Here is a 21663-nt window from a genome sequence, read left to right as displayed (position 1 = left end):
GAGGATCCGAGGAGATGGAGATGGATAAGATGAGGAGGAAGAGGGAGCAGAAGATGAGGTTGGGGAGTAGAGGGGATGAAAACTATACAACTATATACAAATCAAATCAAAAGCCTGCCTTCCTTTGTACACAAGATCTCTCCGTCCTTAGAGTCTTGCTGATGCTTTGGTGGATATGTGCAATGTTTACATATAACGTTGGCCCTTGCGGCCTTGGAGGCAGAGCTGCAGCTCTTGGATGTGATTTACTGAGATGATGTAGTTGGCGTCGGATGTCCCCTCTCGCGCATTGGGCGATGATTCGTGCTCGTGCTCGCGATTTGTGGTGTTCTACAAATTGCCGCTCTCGTCTTGCTTCCGGGATTTCTCCCAAGAATGGAGCCTTTGCCGCCACGCAAGTACAGGAAGATGACAGAACCCAACGAACGTCCCAAGCTCAAGGCGCACTTCTCGCGACATTTCAAGTATCTGTCGGTTTTATTTTGTCATCATTCTTCAAAATCCGCAGTTTCCCGCCAACTGGCTCTCCGCAGCCCAGCGGCCAAAGTGCTCCATCACGCAAACGAAGGTCCCTGTAGGCTCGGCGGGACGGCGCTGATCGTGACAAGAAGGAGAGCCGAGGCTGTGGTGGTGGTGGCGGCTGTGCACAACGTGGAAAACAAGTGGCTTTCTTTCGGCTCAAGCGCAGCAAAAGCAAAAGAGGCCTCGGGTGAGTGTTCAGAATGAACTATGGGTTAACATGGTCTCAACATCATTATTCTGTTGGTGGTGCATGTTAGTTTCTCATCAATACGCTCTCCCTCCTTAGCCTCTCTTGCTTTGCTGAGAGTTGGACAAGACGAAGCTTGTCTTCTTCTTGGTGCTTGGCCTCCCTTCTGGCCTTTTTATCCTAGTAACTCCCGTCCCCGACTTTTTATTGTGGGAACACTCTCCCTCTCACTCCGTGATCCGGAGACACCTCACCACTTCATCTTGGACCACCGCCACTCAACCTTCGTTGAGGTCGTTGTTGCCTTCGCCGCCACGGCGAGAACTTGTTGGTAGCCCGCCGACTCGGCCAGCTTGGGCATCGAGCTCACGTGTGTGACATAAAAAGCCCACAACCGGCGACTGGCTGCGGAGCTTGCCCGGTGAAAATTGCAGACCACAGACACACACCGCCGAAAGACAGTTGCCTTGGCGCCTCCTCTACGCGGATTCGAAAGGAAGGGCACATACATCTTTCTTGCCCGCCCCGACGTCGAACTCGTCTCCACACGCGCAGAATTGGCGTAAATTCAGTCAGGATTGTTGCTTCTTCCCTTGGGTACGCTCTCGCCTGGCGCGAATGGCGAAGATGAACGTGCGAATTCGAGGCCCATTCTCGCTGGCCATCTTTCTGTTGGCACTATTCGAAACGCTGCATTGGAGTCTTGCCGCGGGCGACATCAACAGCCCAGACTTCTTCGAGAGGGAGGTGGACAACCTGCGCCATACCCAGGCTTCCTTCCTGTCGTCGGGAGATACCATCGTGCGCATCGCGACCAAGCTCGCCGAGAGGGAAACCGGTCGCAAGTACAGCGATCACGGATCGAACGCCTTCATTCATCGTAAGTGGGGCGGCCTCGACCGCGACCTCGGGAAGCGGCAACACGAAATTTCCTCGCGAAGCCTCAAGGTAGCTTTCCTTGACATGCACTGCCCATCACATTCACTCCAACGTTTTCATTCTTCTTCCATTGATGCACACCACATGTTTTGCTCACACCACGCACGTAAAGATCTCGCAACTCTCGAGTAGGAACACAGCACACACCGACAGCATGCTCAAGTCTCGAGGTCAGGCCCGGACCACTGTACACTGCGCTACCCCTTTTGCCTCTTTGCAATCTCATGCAGCGCCTCTTGAGGCGTGGGTTTGCACTCACAGCTCGCGACCTCCAAACACGAACAGAGCGCGGCCGAGCCGAGTCCCAACGCAACGGAAGGCGCTGCAAGCAGTCACCACAACGTGGTCATTTTTGCAGTTTTGTACATGTCTGCGACGATCTTCCAGCTGTTTGGTTCAGCCACGCCAGCTGGTACTGCTTTCTTTTCATTTTCTTCGGCACACGCGCACGCGCCACCGCATGCACCACCACACACACGCTGATTGCTCCTTCACCGCGCAGGATCGTCTATGAATCAACACATCAGAAGGAGAGCCTTCGTCTCACCACTCCTCGTTTTGCCACTCCTCTTCGCTCCCGTCTTCGGCTCGACTCAGCTCGACGCGCATCTTCCTCTTCCTTCCATTCCCTCCACATCCCTCCATCACATCGACGCCCTCAGCCTCCCGTCTGCTGCCGACGGCGCCACCGTGTACATATCGGCACCGCTCGCGGCGCCTCCTACCGACTGCGATCTGCAATGCTGGCTCAAGAGGCTCATGATCCACATCCCCGACCAAAAATTCTCGAGTTCGTGGCTCGGCGTCACCGTCACCGGCACTGTGAGCAAGGGCGTGTGCACCGGGCTCACCCTCGGCGATCTCCAGTCTTCGCTCGTGCCCCCGGCCGGCGTGGGCTTCGACGTCGCGGGCCTCAGCATCCAGTGCGCCCTGGACTGGGGTCTCTCGGTGCCCTTGTTGCCCGCGTTGGGGGGCAGCGCCAACGCCGTCGTGAACAACTCGAAGCTGGCGCTCACTCTGCAGCTTCAGAAGGACGCCGACGGCCTCGCCAGCGCGGCCAACCTCACCACATGCACGCCCAAGATCGTCGTGTCGTCGATCGAGTTCCAGGGCGACTTTAGCACCTTCCTCGACCTGCTACGCACCGAGGTCGCCTCGGTCATCTCCAACAGTCTCAACGGCGTGATCTGCACCGAGCTGACGAAGCTGGTGCAGACCAACCTCACCAACGTCCTGCAGGACGCCGATATGTTCATCCGCCCCTTTCTCAAGCCGCGCCCGCCGGTGGTCCCGCCCGTGTACCCGCCCGGCATGATGGATCTCCGGAAGAGCTCCATGCTGGCGGTGGTGGACTATGTTCTCGACGACGTCGTCGGTGCCGATGGCATCCTCGGCCTCAACAAGATCGTGAACGCGCTCACCAACAACACCGGCCGGGTCGCCGTGTCAAACATCGGCCTGTCGGTGCCCATCCCCGTCGCGTCTCTCGGCGTGGTCACGTTCGGCCTCCACAACGTGTCGATCTCGGGCCTCAACACCTGGGGCCTGTTCGACGTGCTCGAGCCCGAGGGCCACTACAACCTCACCTCGCGCACGCAGCTCGACACCTTTGCTCTCTCCGTGGCCTTCTCGGTCAACGTGAGCGTCAACGGCACGCTCGGCGACACCTACCTCTACGAGGAAGCCGTACTGATCGCCGGGCTCGAGAACAACACTCTCCACTCCTCGCTGCAGGTCGCCATCAACGACGCCACCGTGCGGAGCCTCACCGACAACCAGATTATCGTGCCCGGCTGCCTGCTGTCGACCGTGCACGACCTCAACATGACGCAGCTCGACTTCTCGTTCGTGCTCGCACAGCTCCAAATTCTGGCTACCAACGGCGGCACCGAGGAGCAGCTCGACACGGCCATCAACAACGTCTTTGCGCTGCTCACCCAGTCGTTCCAACCGGCCATCCCGGCGCTCTTCAACGGCCTCGTGGCCGGACCCGTGCGCCTCCTAGCCAATGTGGGCTTTGGCGCGCTGCTCGAGGCCAACACGACCTGCACCAACCCGTCCAGCCCGGAGACCTTCAACCGGGAGTCCACCATCGCCGCCTTCTCCGGCGCCGGCGGCGTGTTCGCCGTGCTTCTGGCCCTGACCGTGGCCGCGCTCTTCATCTCCCAGATGCCGTCGTCGTCGCCATCCGACGAGGAGTCCAACGCGCCGCTTATCAACGACCACCGTGACCGCCGCGTGCTCTCCGACGACGCCATCGACGGCGTCGGCGAGACGAAGGAGGAGGAGGAGACTGATGGCCGCCGCAGCAAGTGGCTCAACGCGCTGATCTTCACCTCGCGCTTCCCCGCGGCACTGCGCTACGGCGTCCTGCTGTTGCTCCTGAGCAACATCGCGCTCTTCATCTCGTCCAACACCTCGGTCGGCGCGTCGGTCTACATGTACGTCACGATGGGCGGCGAGCAGACGAAGCTGCCCTCGCTGTTCGACTTCAGCCTGGGCAACAGCGTGGTGGACATGTGGCACGCCGAGGTCTACGCGCTCTCGCTCCTCATCGCCGTTTTCTCCGGCGCGTGGCCCTACCTCAAGCTGGTCATGCTGCTGCTCTGCTGGATCGTCCCCGTCAACCTTCTGACGCGCAAGAACCGCGAGCGTGTGCTCATGTCGCTCGACGTGCTGGGCAAGTGGTCCCTCATCGACGCCTTCGTGCTCACGCTCATGATGGTGGCCGTTCCACTTCCGCATCGTGCCTCCCGTCTCGCCGCACACGCCGCCGGCACCGCGCGGGTCGATGCCTACGTCGAGCCCCACTGGGGCTTCTACAGCTTCCTGCTCGCCACCATGCTCTCGCTCGCCAGCACTCACGTCGTCCTGGCCTGCCACCGCCTCGAGTCGGCCCCGAAGCCCAAGCCCAAGGCGCCGCACCTCGTGGCCCAGTCTCGCTCGCGCGGAGCTCCCGGGCAGCAGAAGCACAAGTGGGAGGCCCTGTGCTCGTACGCGTTCAAGTCCAACTGCGTGCTCTCCCGCTTCTCGTGGCTAGTCACCGCCGCCGTCACGTTCCTGCTCCTCTTCTCCATCGCGCTCCTCATCACCGGCTCCGTCATCGACTCCTTCCAGTTCCAGTTCCGCGGCGCCTTCCAGCTCCTCTTGAACTTCCTCCAGGAGGACTCGTTCACCTCCTACTCCATCATCTCCACCGGCCTCGCCCTGCCCAGCAGCGCGCTCAACCCCGACAGCTTCGGCGTGCGCTTCATCCAGGTCACCTGGTTCAGCTTTGCCATCGCCATCCCGCTGTGCTACCTGCTCCTACTCCTCGTTCTGTGGCTCACCCCGTTGACACCGAGGCTGCAGCGCGGCGTGTTCGTCGTGACCGAGGTCTTCAACGCCTGGTCGGCGCTCGAGTCGTCGTCGTCTCGATCGTCGCCGCGCTGCTCGAGCTCCAGCAGTTCTCGCAGTTCATCATCGGCAGCCGCTGCGACATCATCAACCCGCTCCTCGCCCAGTACTTTGGCCCCTATCTCGATGGCGACACCAAGTGCTTCGACGTCATCGCCACCCTGGACGACGGCTGCTTCTTCCTCTTTGCCGCTTGCGCCATCTACATCATCGTCGGCCTCGGCGTGCAGATCGCCTGCCACAAGGCCCTCCGCGAGCGCGAGGGCGAGCTCGCCGAAGCCGAGGCTGCCGCGCACCTCCCCATCAACATCAACGGCCCCGACTTTGACGGCGACTACGTCCGCTCCTACTTCCACGACGCCCAGGAGGACTGATGATCAGTCTCTCATCTCGTCAACATTCTACTTCTCTCCTCCTTCTCTGAGCTATGTACAGCGCTTTACCCCTTTCTTTGTGAGCTCAACTGAGTGACACCCCCCGAGCAAGGCTCAACAAAGTGAAAAACACCACGTGTTGGGTCACCCACAAAATGGTGACGATAATAGGTCCAGTAAAATAAAGAATTCATCATTGATTTCGCATTGGTTTCAGAAACGGTTTGGTCAAAAGTAAAACGTAAAAAAAGATGGGAGAGGAGCTGGCGCGCGGGTTGCAGGCATTGACACGAGCAACGCAGCTCGATGCGCAGCTGCGATATGGTGAGGCGGTGCAGGCTTATCGCGACGGCATTGCCCTGCTCTACCTGGCCTATGGCGGTACTCACAGATTCAATCTCATTTATCGATCAATGCAACTTTAACCAACCACTGGACAGATGCAAGGCAAGCAGACAGCTTCAGGCAGACGCTGCTGCAAAAGATCGGCGAGTACCAGAGGCGGGCTGACCAGCTGGCCATGCGCCTGGCAGCAGGAGGTAACAACTGCACAAGCCCTCAACCCATCAAGACAGCATTACTCGTGTGACACATGACGTGCAGGCAACGCAGGCAACCCACCTTCTACCGTGTCAGCATCAACAACCTCGCAACCTTCACACACGCCGACGGCTCACCATCGCCCAGCTCGACCACCTCCGTCATCGTCTGCGGCACAGCCACCGTCACACCACGGCCTTGACATCCCCAAGCACGCCCTCGCTGCGCTTGCCTCGACCGGCACCGCGGGTCCACCAACACCCGGTGGCCTTGGTGGTGGTCTGCCGCAGCACCACTTCGCCGACGAGGAGGACCGTGCGCTGATGGAGCGCGTCATGCAGCTTCGCGTGGATGTGGTGACCAGCAGTGCTGGTGGCGGCGGTCAAGGCGGTGGCCACGGCAGTCAAGGCGGCGGCCGCTCGGTCGAGGATGTCGACCGCGAGTACAGGGAGCGGGTGAATCGGTTGGCCGGCCGCGAGGTGATCGCTGACCCATCGGCCGCGACGCGACCGTCGATACTGGACGCGGAGGAGCTCACTGAGGAGGAGCAGATCGAGCGGATCCTGAACGCCGTCCACGACGACGTGCGGCTGGAGATCCTAGGCGGCCCCGTCGCTGTTGCCACCACTCCCACTTCGTCATCGCTGCCATCGGCCAAGAAGAAGAATGATCGACCGGGACATCGGCGGTCACGCAGGCGCGGACGACGCGCGAGCGACAGCGACACGAGCGATGATTCGAGCACTGACGAGAGCGGTGATGACGATGAGAGTGATGGTACCGGCAGCAGCAACGACGACGAGGAGGCCGAGCGACGGAGGAGACGAAGAGCGAGGATGGAGCAGGAGCGCGACCTGACGTTCGGGCAGAAGTGGGAGCTGCGCAAGAAGGAGCGAGAGGAGCGGAAGGCGGGCCGGCGAGATGCCGCTGACGCTGACCCGCTACGCGAGCGGGAGAAGGCCTTCATGGCCATGAAGGAGAAGGAGGAACGCGACAAGGAACGCAAGTACCGCGCCGAGTTCATCAAGAAGTGGGGCATGTGAAGAGCCACAACGACACGCACGCGCACGTTGGCACAATGGTGTGTGGAAGGAAGAGTACATTGACAATAAATAAAGAATCGGCGCAAAAGAGGGAGATTGGGTGAAGATAGAGCTGGCTCACAGGCTCTCCATAAGATTGGAGATGTCCCTGAAGTTCTTGGCAAACTCCTACATGGGTAACAATATAATGTCAGGCCTGAAGCAAAAGGATTGATGGAGGGGAGCAGAACCTGAAACTCGGGAAAGGAGAGTTCGAATGCGTGAGAGACCACCTTGCCGTTATCGTCGAGCGTCCGGAGGAGGATGGACACGAAGGGCGCGTTGAGTTTCTTGCAGTTGTTCGATTCCACTGCTACGCCCAGCTTCCATTCAAAATCGAGCAGCTGCCCCACGTTGAACACCTTTGCTTGTGCCATCTTGTTCTGATCAATTGATTTCGCTTCTTCTTGCTCTTTTTCGTCTTGTTGTCCAAAATTTCGTTTGCAATTTCCAAACGCAGCGAGCCTCGGTTTGCAAGAAGTGCGGCAACTCACAGGCCTGTGCACAGAACAGCCTTCTCCTGAGCTTGACTGGGAGACATGGTCGTTTGACGCAACTCGCGCCAGAGGAAGGTGTACCCTGATCTGATATCTATCAGCACGTGGGAGCTCAGCCAGGCCTGGAACGAGGAAGACGAACACACCACAAATTTCACCCAGCTTTTCTTGTCCATTTCACTACTTACCCAATCTTGTTGTTCGTTTCGCGATCTCGCTGGCAAAGCCCAAGGCCGCAGGACTTTGCATGTCACTGCACACAAAGAGTGATATCAAAACATAGACAAGCACGTCGATTAGAAAGACCGGATAACAAGGACAAAAGGAGGCAGTCGAATTCTTCTCCTTTTTATTTTATTTTAGCTTTTGTATTTAGTTTTAGCTTCCTCATCTCCGTCCGCATCCTCTTCCTCCTATCACATCCACCACTCCCCTCCTCTGTACAAAGAGCACGCCATGGAGCAGAGCAGGGGATTCACCATCGGAGGCTGGGTATCGGATGGCAAGCGAATTGGCAAGGGTGCCTTCGCCACCGTTTATCTCGGCCACCACAAAGATGACCCCTCCGTACGCCCCCTCCACAACTCTTATTATTTCTCCTTTTTATACAGACTTAATTCATTTGATTTTATAAGTAAAGGCATTTCTTTTCTTTTTAATGGCCATAAAAATCAATTCTTCATCTTGTGCATTGTGCGTGTGTGCTGCGGCATAACAGGAGCTCGTGGCGATCAAAGTCGTGGACGTGGACCGGCTCACGCGTTCCAACCAAAAGCTCAAGCGGCACCTTGACTCGGAGATCAGCATCATGAAAAGCCTCCAACACGACCACATCGTCACTCTTCACGAGGTCTTTGTGGTGCGTCGCCTCTCCCTTTCGCCACTACTGCCACAGCTCGTCGTGGTGGGCATGATGCCCCGATCGCACTCGCTCAGCACTGACCCGATACATGTACTGACGTTCGCCACATGACACGCGACACTCACCGCGCCACGACACGACACGACACACAGGAAGCGGAGTATATTTATTTGATATTGGAGTACTGCGTGGGTGGCGATTTCTCGGACTACTTGAAGAAGCACAAACGGCTGAGCGAAGACACCGCTCGCTCCTTTCTCCGCCAGCTCGGTGCGTTCCTAACTGGCCCTCGGCCCCGTCTCTCTCTCTCTCTCTCTCTCGATCTGTCCATCGCGCTGAACTGTCATCACTGGTTCTTTTCTCCCCGCAGCATCGGGACTCAAGTATCTGCACAGCCGGAACATTGTACATAGGGACTTGAAGCCACAGAATCTGCTCATGGCCGCCAAGCCCGGTCGGCTCGGCGGCGACAACGGCGACGACAGCACCCGGTGGGAGCTCAAGATCGCCGACTTTGGCTTCGCGCGGTTCATGGAGCCGCAGTCGGTGGCCAGCACCCTGTGCGGCTCGCCTCTCTACATGGTACGCCCGTCCTTCCCATCCCCAGCTGACCGCACGACACACGACACACGACACACGACACACGACACACGACACACGACACACGACACACGACACACGACACACGACACAGCAACTCACGACATTCCGTCCAACTTCTATTCGTGAAGGCGCCCGAGGTGTTGCTGTGCCAGCCGTACGACGCCAAGGCGGACCTGTGGTCGGTCGGCGCCATTCTCTTCGAGATGCTCACCGGCAGCCCGCCTTTCAACGTGCGCACGCACATCGAGCTCGTGCGGATCCTTGTCAGCGAACAAGGTAACATCCACTTTTTGCCCGCTCGCCCAGAGTGGTGGCGTGGCCGCAAGCAACTGCGTGTTTACACTCATTTCTGGTGTTCATTGTGTGTGTGTGTGTGTCGTGTCGTGTGTGTCGTGTGTGTGTGTTTTCAGTCAAGTTCCCTCGGAACCTAGGGGGTGTCGAGCGACTGCATGGACCTGCTGCAGGCGCTGCTCAAGAAGAACAAGGAGGAGCGCATCACGTGGCGCGAGTTCTTCAGCCATCCGTTCATCGTGCACGACACCGCCGCCTTGACCGCCTTCAAGACCTCGACCTCGCGGGCCATTCCTATTTCACACAGCGGGTCACATGGCGGACACAGGTTCGCGCGTGAACGCTCCAGCGAGTAAGTACACCGCGTCCCAGGCACCGACAGTCCTAACCATTGTATCTTTTCTTGTCGACACGATACAGGAAGCGAAGCGCAACGATCGGGAGCGCGCCTACGAATGTGGGCTACATTCTGCCGCCCTCGCCGCCGATGGCCGTCGGCTCGCCCATCTGCGCGTCGCTGCCGCCTCACCGCATGGAATCCAATTTCATATCCCCGCCGCGGAGCATGCCCCACGCCATCCCCTCGACGAACCACTACTACCACCCGTCCTTCCTCACGCCCTCCTCGCTCCCGCACAACATCTCCTCGTCCCCGCTCGAGCGCGGCGGCGGCGGTTTCCTGGTTGGCAGCGGTCACCCCGGCTACTCTTCGCCACCGCAGTTCGCCGCCTCGCCGCCCACCTTTACGGGCTCCCCATCGTCTCCCGGCTCGGTCATGCACATACGAACAGCCGGCGCCGGCAGCGGCGACCTCAACTCGCCCCCCTATCTCCGGAGTCCCAACTCCTCCGGCGGCTTCGGCGAAGGCTTCGGCTCAGGTTTGCTGCTTTGTTACTTTCGATTCCGCTCCAGCTCGCTTGATTGATTTCTCACGTTCTCGTGTCTTGGAAAACGTGTGTGTGTGTGTGTGTGTGGTGTGTGTGGTGTGTGTGTGTGTGTCGTTTCTGTGCGGTTGCAGGCTGGGGCTCGGGTCCACGCAAGCCGCTGACCAATCCGTTCAAGGAATCGTTTGACCTCTCCCCGTTCCCCTCCACCACCATCGACCCCAAGGAAAAAGAGGTAACGCGTTCCCGCGTCAACGCTCAGCCCAGCCCAGCCCTTGAGCTCTCAAGCCCTGATCACCCCTTTTGTGTCTGGCTCACGCTTCCGCTTTTCAGAGCGCTGGGTCGTCCGGCGCCGATGACTCGTTCGAGCTGTTGGAGTCCGAGTCCTCGACGTCGAACTCCACCCATACGACTCCCGAAGAGGTATCGTCCCCCACCCGTTGCCCCCTTTCCCTTGCGTGCCAGTACTCATGTGGGGAGGGCACGTTACACAGAGACGAATAGTCGATGCCCTGGAGCTGATGGTGCGAAAGACGGCCGTTGTGACCGAGCTGGCCGACAGCAAGGTGCGTTTTATTCCCCGACACATTCCCTGTTCGAGCGTTTGATCGTGCCGGGTGGACTGACCGAATACCATTCATTCCCCCGAAATGGTTGTGGCGCGTGCGCAGGTGGACGAGAGTCCGATCGACGCGCTGGCGCTGTACATAAAGGCTCTGCACATCTACCACTCCATCTCCCAGTATGCCAAGAAGAATGCCCAGTCGCAGAATCTCACCGCCTCCAAGCGGCTCGGCTTGGGTTTGCTCCCGCCTCTTCCCATCCCCGCGCCATTTCCTCGTGTGCTTCACTTCTAACGGACGCTTGTCTTCTTCTTCTCGACGCAGTGGTGGAACGGATGCGAAGCGAGTTCAAGGCGACACTCAAGAAGGCCGAGTACCTCAAGCGAAACCTGAAACCCAACGACTCGTGCCCACCGGCCGAGAAGTCCATCTACGAGTCGGCCCTCCAGATGGGACGAGACGGTGCTGTTGCCGAAGTGTTGCACAACTTCAGCAAGGCCGAATCGCTCTACGTGCGATCGTCGCAGCTGCTGCAGCTGCTCACCATGGACGCCAGCCACCCATCGGACAAGGCCGTTCTCGAATCATGTACGCAGCAGCCCACACCACTTCCTCTTCTTCTCCTTCTCCTTAGCTTATCAGCTTACGACGTTCCATGACTTGGCCATGCCGGCAGATATCGCGTCGTTCGAGAAGCGGTTGGGCGAGGTGCGAAAGAGTCAGGCGAAGTTGGATGACCACGTCGAGGACTCCCTAAACGTTGCCAACGATTAGTTGCGCCTTCCCCCTCTCCTTCTTCCCAATAAACACTCAAACGTGGTCGTGGCCGCCACCTTGAAGAAGGTGAAGACCAGGCGGAGCGTGTCCTTCGCGAAAAAAGGTGCGGCGTCTAAATTGGAGCACAGGGAAAATAAACAACAAGCGCGAGGGGAAAACGGCCACGCCAGCTGTCTGCGCGGATCGCACATCACAGATAAGAAGATAAAGGAAGCATCTGATCAGCATGTCAGAGGAGGACATTAAGCAGTACATCACGAGCGAGATGCCTGTCAATGACGCCGCCACCGAGTACGTTCCTTTTTCTGTTTCTCGGCCAATGAATGTTTCGATTATTATTTGACATACAGCAATGAATGAAAGACAGCAGAGGGAGGAGAATGAAGAAAGGAATTGATGGCTTGGGCCGGGTGTTGGGAATTAACAAACATTCGAATCGCAGGCTGGTGGAGTACGCGACTGCGACCGCCGACCCATTTGTGCCCGGCTATGAAGGCGAGCTCAACAGATGGCTTCAGCCCCCTCCTGGCGAAGGCTGCGGATGCACAGTGCAATAGTTTTATCGGCTCCCCCTCATCTTTCATCACTCATCCCACATCCCCTCACCTTTATCTTCTGTAGCAACAATCCAATTCAAATGAAACTAACGGTATCCCGTGCCATCTGTAACTGCTTGCGCCCTCCATTTCTACACAAATCATCACAGGGTTCGTTTGTGGTAAAATAAATACAAATAATTATAAATAAACCAATAAAACAGTTAATAAGCTTACTTATTGCCAAGTACTTGCTCGTAACCATCTTGTTGTAGCCGCTGCGATCGAAGATGAACGACACTCTGGCACAGGCAGTGATCGAAGACGGAGATGTGATGCTCAAGAGTATCGCCGTGTGGAAGGGCTGCCTCATCGGCGCCCTCGCCCTTTCCGTTCCGTTCTTTCGCGGCCTTTCCTTTGCCGACAACCTCGCCCTCCTCTGGTACCTCTTCTATTCCTTCTCTTTCTCTTCTGTTCCGTTCCTTTCTACGTCGTCAGTCAGTCGCTTCCATCTTCTTTGCATTCGTTCCGATCTTCCCCTCTACGGAGTGGAAATTAAGCCTAACGGCCGCGGGTTAGGTATGTGTACGACATGTTGGTGCACGTCATCATGGAGGGCTCGTTCCTCTACGTCTCGCTGACTGGCACCGCCGAGACCTCGGACTTCCCGCTCGCCTTCCTCTGTACTTGCCCCTCCCCAGACCTGCTTGAAGTGGTCGTTGTCTTGTCTTGGTCGCACCCTTACGCTTCGTTCTTTTCTTCCCTGGCGCGCAGGGAGGGAGTACGGCAAGGCCGACAGGCGCTGGGCCATCTCAGACCCGACCATCGTTTCGCTGGAGCTGTACGCCCGAGGGCTACGCGCGCACGGGGCGTTCGCGCTCACTAACTAACCAACGCTCTCCCCTTTTCTCGATCGGTGCATGCAGCCTCACGGTGGTCCTGTGCAGCATTCTCTGCATCCTCTTGGCCATCGCCATCGTCAACAGGAAGCCCTGGCGCCACTTCGTTCAGGTGTTCCTCTGCGTCATGGAGCTCTACGGCGGTACTCTCACCATCGCCGCGGCCCTCACCATGCATCGCTCAGCCTGACTCCGTGTGCGTGTGTGGCGTGTGTGTTCGTGTCGTGTGTTGTGTCGTGTCGTGGTATGCAGGCTGGATGACGTTCTGCCCCGAGTGGCTGACTGGCAACCCCAACCTGGACGGCAGCAACCCGGTGTACCTGTGGGTGTACCTGTGGTTCGCCAACGGCATCTGGGTGGTCATCCCCGCCATCCTCCTGTGGCAGTCCTTCGTCGCCATGAACCAGGCCTTCTCGACCACCGGTGGCGCCGCCCACGTCAAGACCAGCGGCAAGAAGAAGACCGTCAGCGGCGCCAAGGACGTGGGCACCCCCGGTAAGACCACGCCCAAGGCTAAGGCCAAGGCCCACTAGAAGCCGCGCATTCGCGGAATAGAGCCACACATCTATTGGCCCACTACGACTGCTTCACAAGGCGTTGTCGCCGCTGCCGCCGTCGTATCGGGGTCGACGAGCACTGCCGTCCGCGTGCAGCCGCCACGCCGCGCGGAGACCCCGGTGCACGAGGAGCGGGTCGTAAAGCGGTCGGTACTCCCGGGCGTCGGCCTCCAGGGCCTCCACCAGCTCCGCGCCGCCTCCACCCGTGACCGCCACCCGGACCTGCAAGGCTGTTAGGCACGGGCCACCAGCGCAGTACTTAGCGTCAGTTCCCACGCACGGGACGCACGCAGTCATTGGTGAGCGCACGCGTACGTCGTTCGCTGCCATCGGGGGGTCGACGTCGCTCCAGATCCGCGGCCACCGCCTTGACGACCGCAACCGCGCCTTTCACGTGCAGATGTCGCACGCCCGCGCGGATGGCCTCCTCGGTCTACGCAGAGGGCACCCGCGTGTGAGGTCGCGCAGCGAAGAGCGAGCGGAGAGGAGAGGGCAGCACAGCCGTACGCTCAGGCCCACCAGCGGCGGTGGAATGGAGGCCGGCCAGTAGGTGAGGCTGGGCAGTTGTGCGGTGCCCGATGACAGGCTGCGCAGCATGAGGCCCTCGCCCGGCATGATCAGCCCGCCCTCGAACACGCCCACCTCCGGCCATGCTGCGGTACCACGCCATCAGGCCCGGAAGCTCGCGGAGCAGCCGCACGCAGGCGTACATGTGTGCGTGTGCGGTCGTGCGTACCGGCCTTGGGCGAGGGCAGTACCACGTTGACGGTGAGCGCCGTGCCGGAGTCGACCACGACCCACGCGGTGTCCTCGGCGGGCGACTGGTGCGGGTCCAGGGCCAGCGCGCCGAGGGCCGCGCACAGCCGGTCCTTGCCCACCCGCCACGATGGGGAGGGCTTCACCCGCAGCCCCAGCTCCTCGACCAGTCTCGCCCGAGAGCGCTCGTCGATCTCGGCGGCGTCGTGCTGCTGGTCCGCCGAGCGGTGGAGCAGCCGCACCTGGGCGAACGGTGGTCCCTCCCGGCTCAGCGCGTCGTGTAGCAGCACCTCCACCGCAGGCACCGAGCCGCCGCCGATCACCACGTCCACCGCGTCTTCTCCCACGTCCTCCTGTTCTTCGTGCGGTGCACAATTGTGAGCTGAGCCGCTCGAGCGGGAGATGGGTACTGGTGAGGATGGAGGAGCACCTTGAGGTGTTGGTAGAGGGTGGAAATGAGGGGTGTTGGCGTAGGGCCTCGCCCTCGCTCAAGTCCGACTTGAGCGAGGCGGTCTCGCCCGTGCACACCACTATGCCCTCCTCCGCCTGTGACCGCCACAGCACCATGCGCGTGGTCGTGTTGCCCACCGCCACGCTCACCAGGCCCCTCCTTGTGCTACTCTCGTCTTCCATCTATGTTTCTTTTTCCAACGGTGCGGGGATATCCTTCACCGCCACGTCATCACACATCGCTGCTTTTAGCTGCTTTAGCTTCCCAGGACCACGCCACCGGGTCCCTTGTGGTGGAGCGTGTCTGCCACAACAGGGCCTCGTGTGTGAACGATGGTGGGGACGGCGATGGGTGTGGATCGGTTAAGGTTAAGGTGGCGCAGCGAAATTTCGATTGGTGGCACATTACTCTTTTGTGACAAATCACTCAGTAAATCCATTGCCAATCTCGATCAAGTACAAACTCGATCTCGTGAAGGACTTGCATAATGAGGAGAACTGTGCAGCTGTCGTCCCGCGTTCTTGGCTCGAGGGCCTGCACCACTTCGGCTGCGTCGGGTGCCCAACTGCTCCGCACTGCGTCGGTGGCACGAAGCTACAGCGTGTCAGCCAATCTGAGGGATACCGTGGCCGAGGGCCTCTTCGATGATACTCAGAAGGAGCTCAAGGAGACCGTTCACCAATTTGCCCAACGCGAGATTGCACCACTCGCCGCCGAGCTCGATCGGAAGAATGAATTTCCCATGGTGCGCCCTCTATGTTTGCATAATCTCGTGACAATGCTCATTAATGTCCGCTCATGAGGCGCTTTCTCCCAGCGCTTTTTATCAATCTGAAAATCCAGTACTAACCAATTCTTATTAAATTCATGATTGCAGCACCTGTGGCGCAAGCTGGGCGAGCAGTCGCTGCTGGGCATCACCGCCGATCGTATGGCACCGCGCTAAGCACCCAGCCTTGTCTTGGTCTCACTTTGGCCCATTGCGTTTGTTATATTGACGTGCAGCCGAGTATGGTGGCATGGGCATGGGCTACACCGAGCACTGCATCGTCATGGAGGAGCTGTCGCGTGCGTCCGGGTCGGTGGCCCTCAGCTATGGCGCCCACTCCAACCTGTGCGTCAATCAGATCTCGCGCAACGGTAACGAGGCCCAGAAGAAGAAGTACCTGCCCAAGGCACGTTCTCCTCTCTTTGTTTTGTTGGCGTGTCAGGCCAAGGAGCGAAGCTAATTTGTGCACGATGCCACTACCACAGCTGATCACGGGCGAGCACGTGGGTGCGCTTGCGATGAGCGAGCCCGGTTCGGGGTCCGACGTTGTGTCGATGAAGCTCAAGGCCGAGAAGAAGGGCAACAAGTGGTATGATGACTCTTCCGACTCTTCGTGTGTCGTGTGTCGTGTGTCGTGTGTCGTGTGTCGTGTGTGCTCTCGCGGATGTGTGTTGACGTCAACAACTTGCTCCCAGGGTGTTGAACGGCAACAAGTTCTGGATCACCAACGGACCCGATGCTGACGTGCTGGTCGTCTACGCCAAGACCGACATGGCCGCCGGACCCAAGGGCATCACCGCCTTCCTCGTCGAGAAGGGTGCGCCCTAGCCCAGCCCAGCCCAGCCTATTCTCTATCTCCTTACACACTCAGCCTCCCAAATGAGTGGTGCGTCTTCTCACCGCAATCTGCGTCCAGGCTTCGCTGGTTTCTCGACTGCGCAGAAGCTCGACAAGCTCGGCATGCGTGGTTCCAACACCTGCGAGGTATGGAAGCCTGGCTTGGCGCCACCCTCGTGTCTCATCGATGCAATTTTCTCATCTCTTTGTGCTCTTTCCGCGCACGGCACACAGTTGATCTTCGAGAACTGCGAGGTGCCCGAGGAGAACGTGCTCGGTCAGGTGGGCAAGGGCGTGTACGTCCTCATGTCCGGCCTCGACTATGAACGTCTGGTCCTCGCCGCCGGCCCTCTTGGGTATGCGCACACCCGCCTCCTGTTATCCCTCACTTGTGACGCTAACTGCTGTGGTGTGTCGTGGTGTGTGCGGTGTGTGCGTGTGCGTGTGGTGTTGCAGTCTGATGCAGGCGTCCCTTGACGTGGTGCTGCCGTACGTGCACGACCGTACTCAGTTCGGTCAGCCCATCGGCACGTTCCAGCTGATGCAGGGCAAGCTGGCGGACATGTACACCACCACCAGTGCCTGCCGATCCTACGTCTACACCGTCGCTCGGGCCTGCGACAAGGGCCAGGCCGATGCCAAGGAGTGCGCCGGCGTCATCCTTTACGCCGCTGAGAAGGCCACCCAGGTCGCTCTCGATGCCATCCAGGCTCTTGGTACACACACACACACTGCATACGCACACGCGCACACGCGCGCACCACACGCGCACCGCACACGCACGCAATGGATATGTGGCTAACTGCGCGACACGCCAGGTGGCAACGGTTACATCAACGACTACCCGACCGGTCGTCTCCTGCGGGACGCCAAGCTGTACGAGATCGGCGCCGGCACCAGCGAGATCAGGCGCATGCTCATCGGCCGGGACCTCAACAAGCTCTACGGCGTCGAGAGGAAGTAAGCAGGTCCTGCACACAACTTCAACTCCAACTCCACACTTCAACCATACATTCACATTCGTTCGAGTTGCTTGCACACCCCGTGGCGCTCGTTCGCGTCAGTCGACAATCACTCGTCTTGTTCTTCGCGATCGACGGCAGGCCGACGCTTGGCCGAGTGGAGAGTGAACGCTGGTCCCCTGGTGGCGTGCAGCGTGATGCTGCTGACCCGGTCCCACGACGGCAGCTCTTCCCTGAGCGCCGCCACGAAAGCTTCGACGTTCTGGACGAGCTGTTCGGCGCTCATGCCCACGTTGCCCACTGGGTTTGCGACCGCAACAGGTGAGGGCAAGTCAAACAAACACCGCACGACATGACACGACACGCACGCACGCACGACACGACACGCGCAGTTGCAGAGCAGGGGGCGGGTACCGGCAAGCTGCAGGGTCGGACTCTTGCGCAGGCGCAGGCGGGCCGTCCGGTGACGCTCCTCGACCACTGTCGCCAGTGGGACGTCGGTGCGCAGCACCTGCAGCGGTACGGTCTGCCGCGAAGTGCCCACTCGGGGTCCCAGAAACCTTGGCATCATGCGGATGACGTCCTGGTGCGCCGCCAGGAAGCAGCAATGCCCCCGTTCTTCAGGGGGTGCCAGGCAGGTGGGTGTGAGTCGTGTAGTTGACTAACGTGTGCACGCTGCTGCTGCGAGAAGAGGCGATGAAGTTGTTGGTAACCGACGCACCCCACTTCTTGATTCGTTTCTTGTCCTTGTTGAAGCTCTTGAGGTGGTCATCGTCGTAGTAGGCCACCCCCAGCTCTTCGGCCTGTCGTCGCAGTTCGGGCTGTCCGGTGGCTGCCCCAGTGATGAGCCCAATTCTGCCACGGGGCGATGCTGCGTGCCTGTGATCAATCAATCTGATTGGTTCAACACCACCAATCATCGGCGGTTGTGTGTCGTGTGTCGTGTGTCGTGTGTCGTGTGTGTCGTGTGTGTCGTGTGTCGTGTGTCGTGCGGTGTGTACCTGATAGCATGTGGCAGCACCACCGACCTGACAAACCTGCGCTCCCGGGCAGTGTCGTACCACAGTGCGACGGCGATTTCGACCGTCTCGGTGGTCATTCTACTTTCCCACCAAAACCACCAGTGTGTCGCGCGGGTCACTCGACGCGACGGCTGAGGTGCAGCCAGTGGTGGGGCGTACCCGCGTGTGCGTGCGTCGTTCAACAGCTGTGGTACGGCCTGGGCCAGAGCGGCGCGGAACGGATCGACAGCGCGGAGGCGCAGGCCAAAGTGGTGCTTCCAGGACTTGTGCCGGCGTGCGAGCATGCGTGGCGTCCACTCCACACCTCGGATCTCTCGGCGGCACATGCCCCTCTGGCGTAGTTTGTCAAAGGAAGGCGTGCCAACACAATGTATATATATTAAATTAAATTTACAGAATTATGTATTAAATAGTAAAAAAATAAATGTAATGAATAGTAAAATATAAATAAAATGGAGGCGATGAAGAATTGGGGGGAGAACCCAGAGGCAGTTGGTTGAAGAGAGGGCGTGCCACGCGCGGCACACCAGGCTCGCTGTGCAGAGGCTACGACGGTCGAGCAGCTCCCATATGCACACCTGCAGCTGCACTTTTCACGTTTGCCCGGGAACAAACTCAGGTCCCTCAAACTCAGGTTCCTTGGGGGGGGGCATAACACCTCGTGGGGGAGTGCAAGCACAGGCTCGGAGTGGCACTCCTCACTAGTGGTGGAAGACCATGTGTTACGGCCAGACTCGAACGCACGAAGTCTACAACAAGATGCTTGACATTCCAAGCTCGACTTTGCGTGAAGAGGAGCGAAGAGCACAGGACAAGAACACCATCAACACCACCAGCATCTCTATCGCTGACGTGGCAGTTTTCCACGGGAGCACTTGGAGTGAAACAAGTTCAGGAGACGAAGTTATTGACCACTCAGCCCAACAATGAACAAATTCACCAAGGGAGGCCAAGAGGCAGTGTTTCACCGCTGTGATCAGTTTACCTACGGTTTCTTCCACACGTACGACAACCTGGCGCTGGGCGACCACCAACCGCACAAGGTCCACGTCCTCCTGCCGGCTGACTACGAAGAGAGTCAGCACAAGAGGTGGCCCGTGGTCTACTTCAACGATGGCGACACCACTTTCTGGCCCGGCGGCGGCTTCCACAAGACCTGGAACGTGGCCGGCATCATTTCGGGCATGGCAGCAAGCGGCGAGGTGGAACCCGTCATCATCGTGGCCGTGGTGCCGAACGACCGAGAGCACGAGTACACCGACGTCGAGTGGGCACCGGGCCGGGCCTACGGCGGCCTGGACCGCTACGCACAGCTGATGGCCGGCCACATCAAGCCGTGGGTCGATGCCACCTACCGCACAGTGCCCCACCCCCGGCGCACCACCATCGCCGGGTCGAGCCACGGCGGCCTCGCCTCGTTCTACATCGCGGCCACTCGGCCCCAGAGCTTCGGCCTCTGCATAGCCTTCTCGCCTTCCCTGTGGGTCGGTCAGAGCTACTGGCGCCTGGGCCTGGCATCATCGGGCGTGGCGAGTGTAGTGGATCTGCTGGGCTGCCCTACCACTTTGGCAACCGGTCACGTGGTGCGGACCACCCTGACCGCGGTGGGCGAGCGGCCCACGATTTTCTTTGGCGTGGGCCTGCGTCGAGGAGGCGGGTTCCACAACGCGTGCGTCGAGCGCTGGGCCACCGAGTGCACGCTGGCGGCGGTGGCGACGCTGACAGACTCGGAGAGCCAGGGCCACGCCGCGTATTGTGAGGGCACGGACCTGTTCGTGCACAAGGACCCGATCGGCGAGCACACGGAGGAGACCTGGCAGCGATGGTTGCCCTACGCTCTCCGCCTCTTCTACGGCCCTCGTTCATGAACCTACCATCAACATGTTCACCACCAAGAAGAGGAAGGAGAAGGTAATCGAGCGCGTTCATATACACGAATGAATCATCCTCTCGTTGGGTTGTTTGTGTGGGATCTAAACGATCATCATCGACATCAGCGGCTCCGCCGAAATCAATCGAACTGCCAGTTTGGTCCCGGAGCGCACGCTTGCGCTACCCGGCCACGGCCACGCCCGTTCCGATCACCACCAGCACCAGCGCCACCGCCAACGGCACCGCCACTGCCACGCCCACGATCAGGCCTGTGCTCGACGATGACGACCCACCATCGTTGGTTGATCGACCGAACAGCACGCCGAGGCCCACGCTCGGATCGTAGGCCACCGACCTATTGAACGGAGGGAACCTCAGCTCCAGCGACCTCCCGTTGGTGAGGGTCAGGTCGACGCGCACGAGAGGCACCACGGCGTCGTCGATGAGCGCCACGTTGACCACCTCCACCTGCACCACGCCCCTCACGTTGCTGCTGGAGGTGGCAGGTGGGAGCACGACAATGAAGGTGGTCATGCCAGCCTGCGGCATGTTGCTCCATAGGTGCACAAAACAGGCAGAGGTGTGGCCAACTCTGTAAAACTACTTGACTGTTAAGCCAGGTGGTACACAGCCAAGGTTTGGCCAAGAGTTGTAGGCATGTTGCTGCCTACTCTCTCTGCACCTCTTGGATCACTCACGTTGCCCACATCTGTCATATTCCAGTTGGCGTTTGAGTTTCCCAAGTACTGGACGAGCGGGCGGGGCGGGCGTGCAGGCGTGCATGTGTGCGGGCGTGCGTGCGGGCGTGCGGGCGTGCGGGCCGACATTTTGATTTATATTGTCCTTTGCTGACAACACAAAGAACTTATGCTGAAGAACCGCTAGCGTTGGCGGACTATAGGTAACAGGCCAATAAGTTCTTTGTTCTCCGCTTTTCCTTGGTCGACAGAAAAGCAAAAACAGACCGTCGACCAATCCTTTGCCTCGCTCGTTTAGTTACTCTTCGCCGTTTCTGCTCCGTGGTGCCCATAAAAGTGGGCCACAGCTCTTTTAAGAAACAAACCACCACCCAACAAACAGCAAGCTTAACACAGTCTCCAACCAACATGTCGCACGCCACTTCAACCAGTCCCCAACCTCGAGTTTGGCTCAGTACGCCACCCATGCCATTTATTGCACTCTTCACCCCCCACCCTCACCAAACCCCTCAAACTCCCACTACCCGCGCAGTCACCGGGTCCTCGACGGGTCTGGGCCGCAGTCTCGCGGAGGCCGTGCTGGCCGCCGGCGAGCGCCTGGTCGCCACCGCACGCAACGTGTCGGCACTCGATGGCCTGGCCGAACTGGCCGACACCGACCGACTACTCGCCGTCCAGCTCGACGTGACCGACCAGGCCCAGGTCGACGCTGCGTTCGCGCAGGCCGTCGCCCGCTTCGGCCGGGTCGACGTCGTGGTCAACAACGCCGGCTACGGCCTCCAAGGCG

The 21663-nt window shown here is 59.4% G+C and overlaps 10 protein-coding genes and 1 pseudogene across 10 annotated transcripts in view; 7 read left to right on the top strand and 4 right to left on the bottom strand.

Moving 5' to 3' along the window:
• Positions 1–1336: 1336 nt before the first annotated feature.
• On the top strand, positions 1337–5418 carry ACA1_252520 (uncharacterized protein; the record flags this gene model as incomplete). The annotated part of the gene is made up of 4 exons (XM_004367506.1): positions 1337–1657; positions 1910–2060; positions 2151–5023; positions 5104–5418. 4 exons carry the CDS (start codon positions 1337–1339, stop codon positions 5416–5418), a joined length of 3660 nt encoding a protein of 1219 aa, XP_004367563.1.
• Positions 5419–5669: 251 nt separating this feature from the next.
• On the top strand, positions 5670–7001 carry ACA1_252510 (MIT domain containing protein; the record flags this gene model as incomplete). The annotated part of the gene is made up of 3 exons (XM_004367505.1): positions 5670–5799; positions 5874–5957; positions 6106–7001. 3 exons carry the CDS (start codon positions 5670–5672, stop codon positions 6999–7001), a joined length of 1110 nt encoding a protein of 369 aa, XP_004367562.1.
• Positions 7002–7118: 117 nt separating this feature from the next.
• Positions 7119–7417, bottom strand: ACA1_252500 (COMM domain containing protein 6, putative; the record flags this gene model as incomplete). The annotated part of the gene is made up of 2 exons (XM_004367504.1): positions 7119–7169; positions 7232–7417. 2 exons carry the CDS (start codon positions 7415–7417, stop codon positions 7119–7121), a joined length of 237 nt encoding a protein of 78 aa, XP_004367561.1.
• A 576-nt stretch (positions 7418–7993) lies between these two features.
• ACA1_252490 (protein kinase domain containing protein) lies at positions 7994–11514 on the top strand (the record flags this gene model as incomplete). Its single annotated transcript, XM_004367503.1, has 13 exons — positions 7994–8104; positions 8256–8396; positions 8552–8669; positions 8770–8981; positions 9131–9232; positions 9434–9621; positions 9714–10171; positions 10312–10412; positions 10511–10600; positions 10672–10743; positions 10849–10978; positions 11065–11328; positions 11375–11514. 13 exons carry the CDS (start codon positions 7994–7996, stop codon positions 11512–11514), a joined length of 2127 nt encoding a protein of 708 aa, XP_004367560.1.
• Positions 11515–12343: 829 nt separating this feature from the next.
• ACA1_252480 (Emopamil binding protein) lies at positions 12344–13485 on the top strand (the record flags this gene model as incomplete). The annotated part of the gene is made up of 5 exons (XM_004367502.1): positions 12344–12495; positions 12633–12736; positions 12828–12894; positions 12980–13095; positions 13205–13485. 5 exons carry the CDS (start codon positions 12344–12346, stop codon positions 13483–13485), a joined length of 720 nt encoding a protein of 239 aa, XP_004367559.1.
• A 54-nt stretch (positions 13486–13539) lies between these two features.
• On the bottom strand, positions 13540–14898 carry ACA1_252470 (pantothenate kinase; the record flags this gene model as incomplete). The annotated part of the gene is given in 6 exon segments (XM_004367501.1): positions 13540–13739; positions 13825–13942; positions 14017–14162; positions 14246–14602; positions 14613–14623; positions 14696–14898. 6 exon segments carry the CDS (start codon positions 14896–14898, stop codon positions 13540–13542), a joined length of 1035 nt encoding a protein of 344 aa, XP_004367558.1.
• A 305-nt stretch (positions 14899–15203) lies between these two features.
• ACA1_252460 (isovaleryl Coenzyme A dehydrogenase) lies at positions 15204–17286 on the top strand (the record flags this gene model as incomplete). The annotated part of the gene is made up of 9 exons (XM_004367500.1): positions 15204–15461; positions 15594–15645; positions 15722–15878; positions 15928–16074; positions 16181–16302; positions 16402–16469; positions 16557–16678; positions 16779–17038; positions 17141–17286. The coding sequence occupies 9 exons, from the start codon at positions 15204–15206 to the stop codon at positions 17284–17286; spliced, it is 1332 nt and encodes a 443-aa protein (XP_004367557.1).
• Positions 17287–17393: 107 nt separating this feature from the next.
• On the bottom strand, positions 17394–18632 carry ACA1_252450 (L1P family protein; the record flags this gene model as incomplete). Its single annotated transcript, XM_004367499.1, has 5 exons — positions 17394–17584; positions 17699–17902; positions 18006–18139; positions 18286–18384; positions 18466–18632. The coding sequence occupies 5 exons, from the start codon at positions 18630–18632 to the stop codon at positions 17394–17396; spliced, it is 795 nt and encodes a 264-aa protein (XP_004367556.1).
• Positions 18633–19232: 600 nt separating this feature from the next.
• On the top strand, positions 19233–20174 carry ACA1_252440 (carbohydrate esterase family 1 protein; the record flags this gene model as incomplete). Its single annotated transcript, XM_004367498.1, has 1 exon — positions 19233–20174. The coding sequence occupies one exon, from the start codon at positions 19233–19235 to the stop codon at positions 20172–20174; it is 942 nt and encodes a 313-aa protein (XP_004367555.1).
• Positions 20175–20279: 105 nt separating this feature from the next.
• ACA1_252430 lies at positions 20280–20727 on the bottom strand (annotated as a pseudogene).
• Positions 20728–21284: 557 nt separating this feature from the next.
• ACA1_252320 (oxidoreductase, short chain dehydrogenase/reductase superfamily protein) overlaps positions 21285–21663 on the top strand; it is a gene marked incomplete at both ends in the record, with an annotated part of 857 nt that continues 478 nt past the window's right edge. Inside the window, 2 exons of the mRNA XM_004367497.1 lie at positions 21285–21330; positions 21409–21632. Of these exons, the coding sequence (XP_004367554.1) occupies positions 21285–21330; positions 21409–21632 (270 nt within the window). The remainder of the gene's footprint in view (positions 21331–21408; positions 21633–21663) is intronic.

The sequence above is a fragment of the Acanthamoeba castellanii genome (genome assembly GCF_000313135.1).
Source record: "Acanthamoeba castellanii str. Neff unplaced genomic scaffold scf7180000084768, whole genome shotgun sequence".
Classification (NCBI taxonomy): domain Eukaryota; phylum Discosea; order Longamoebia; family Acanthamoebidae; genus Acanthamoeba; species Acanthamoeba castellanii.
Note: the sequence above shows the minus strand (reverse complement) of the source record. Positions and strands in the feature narration are given on the sequence as shown.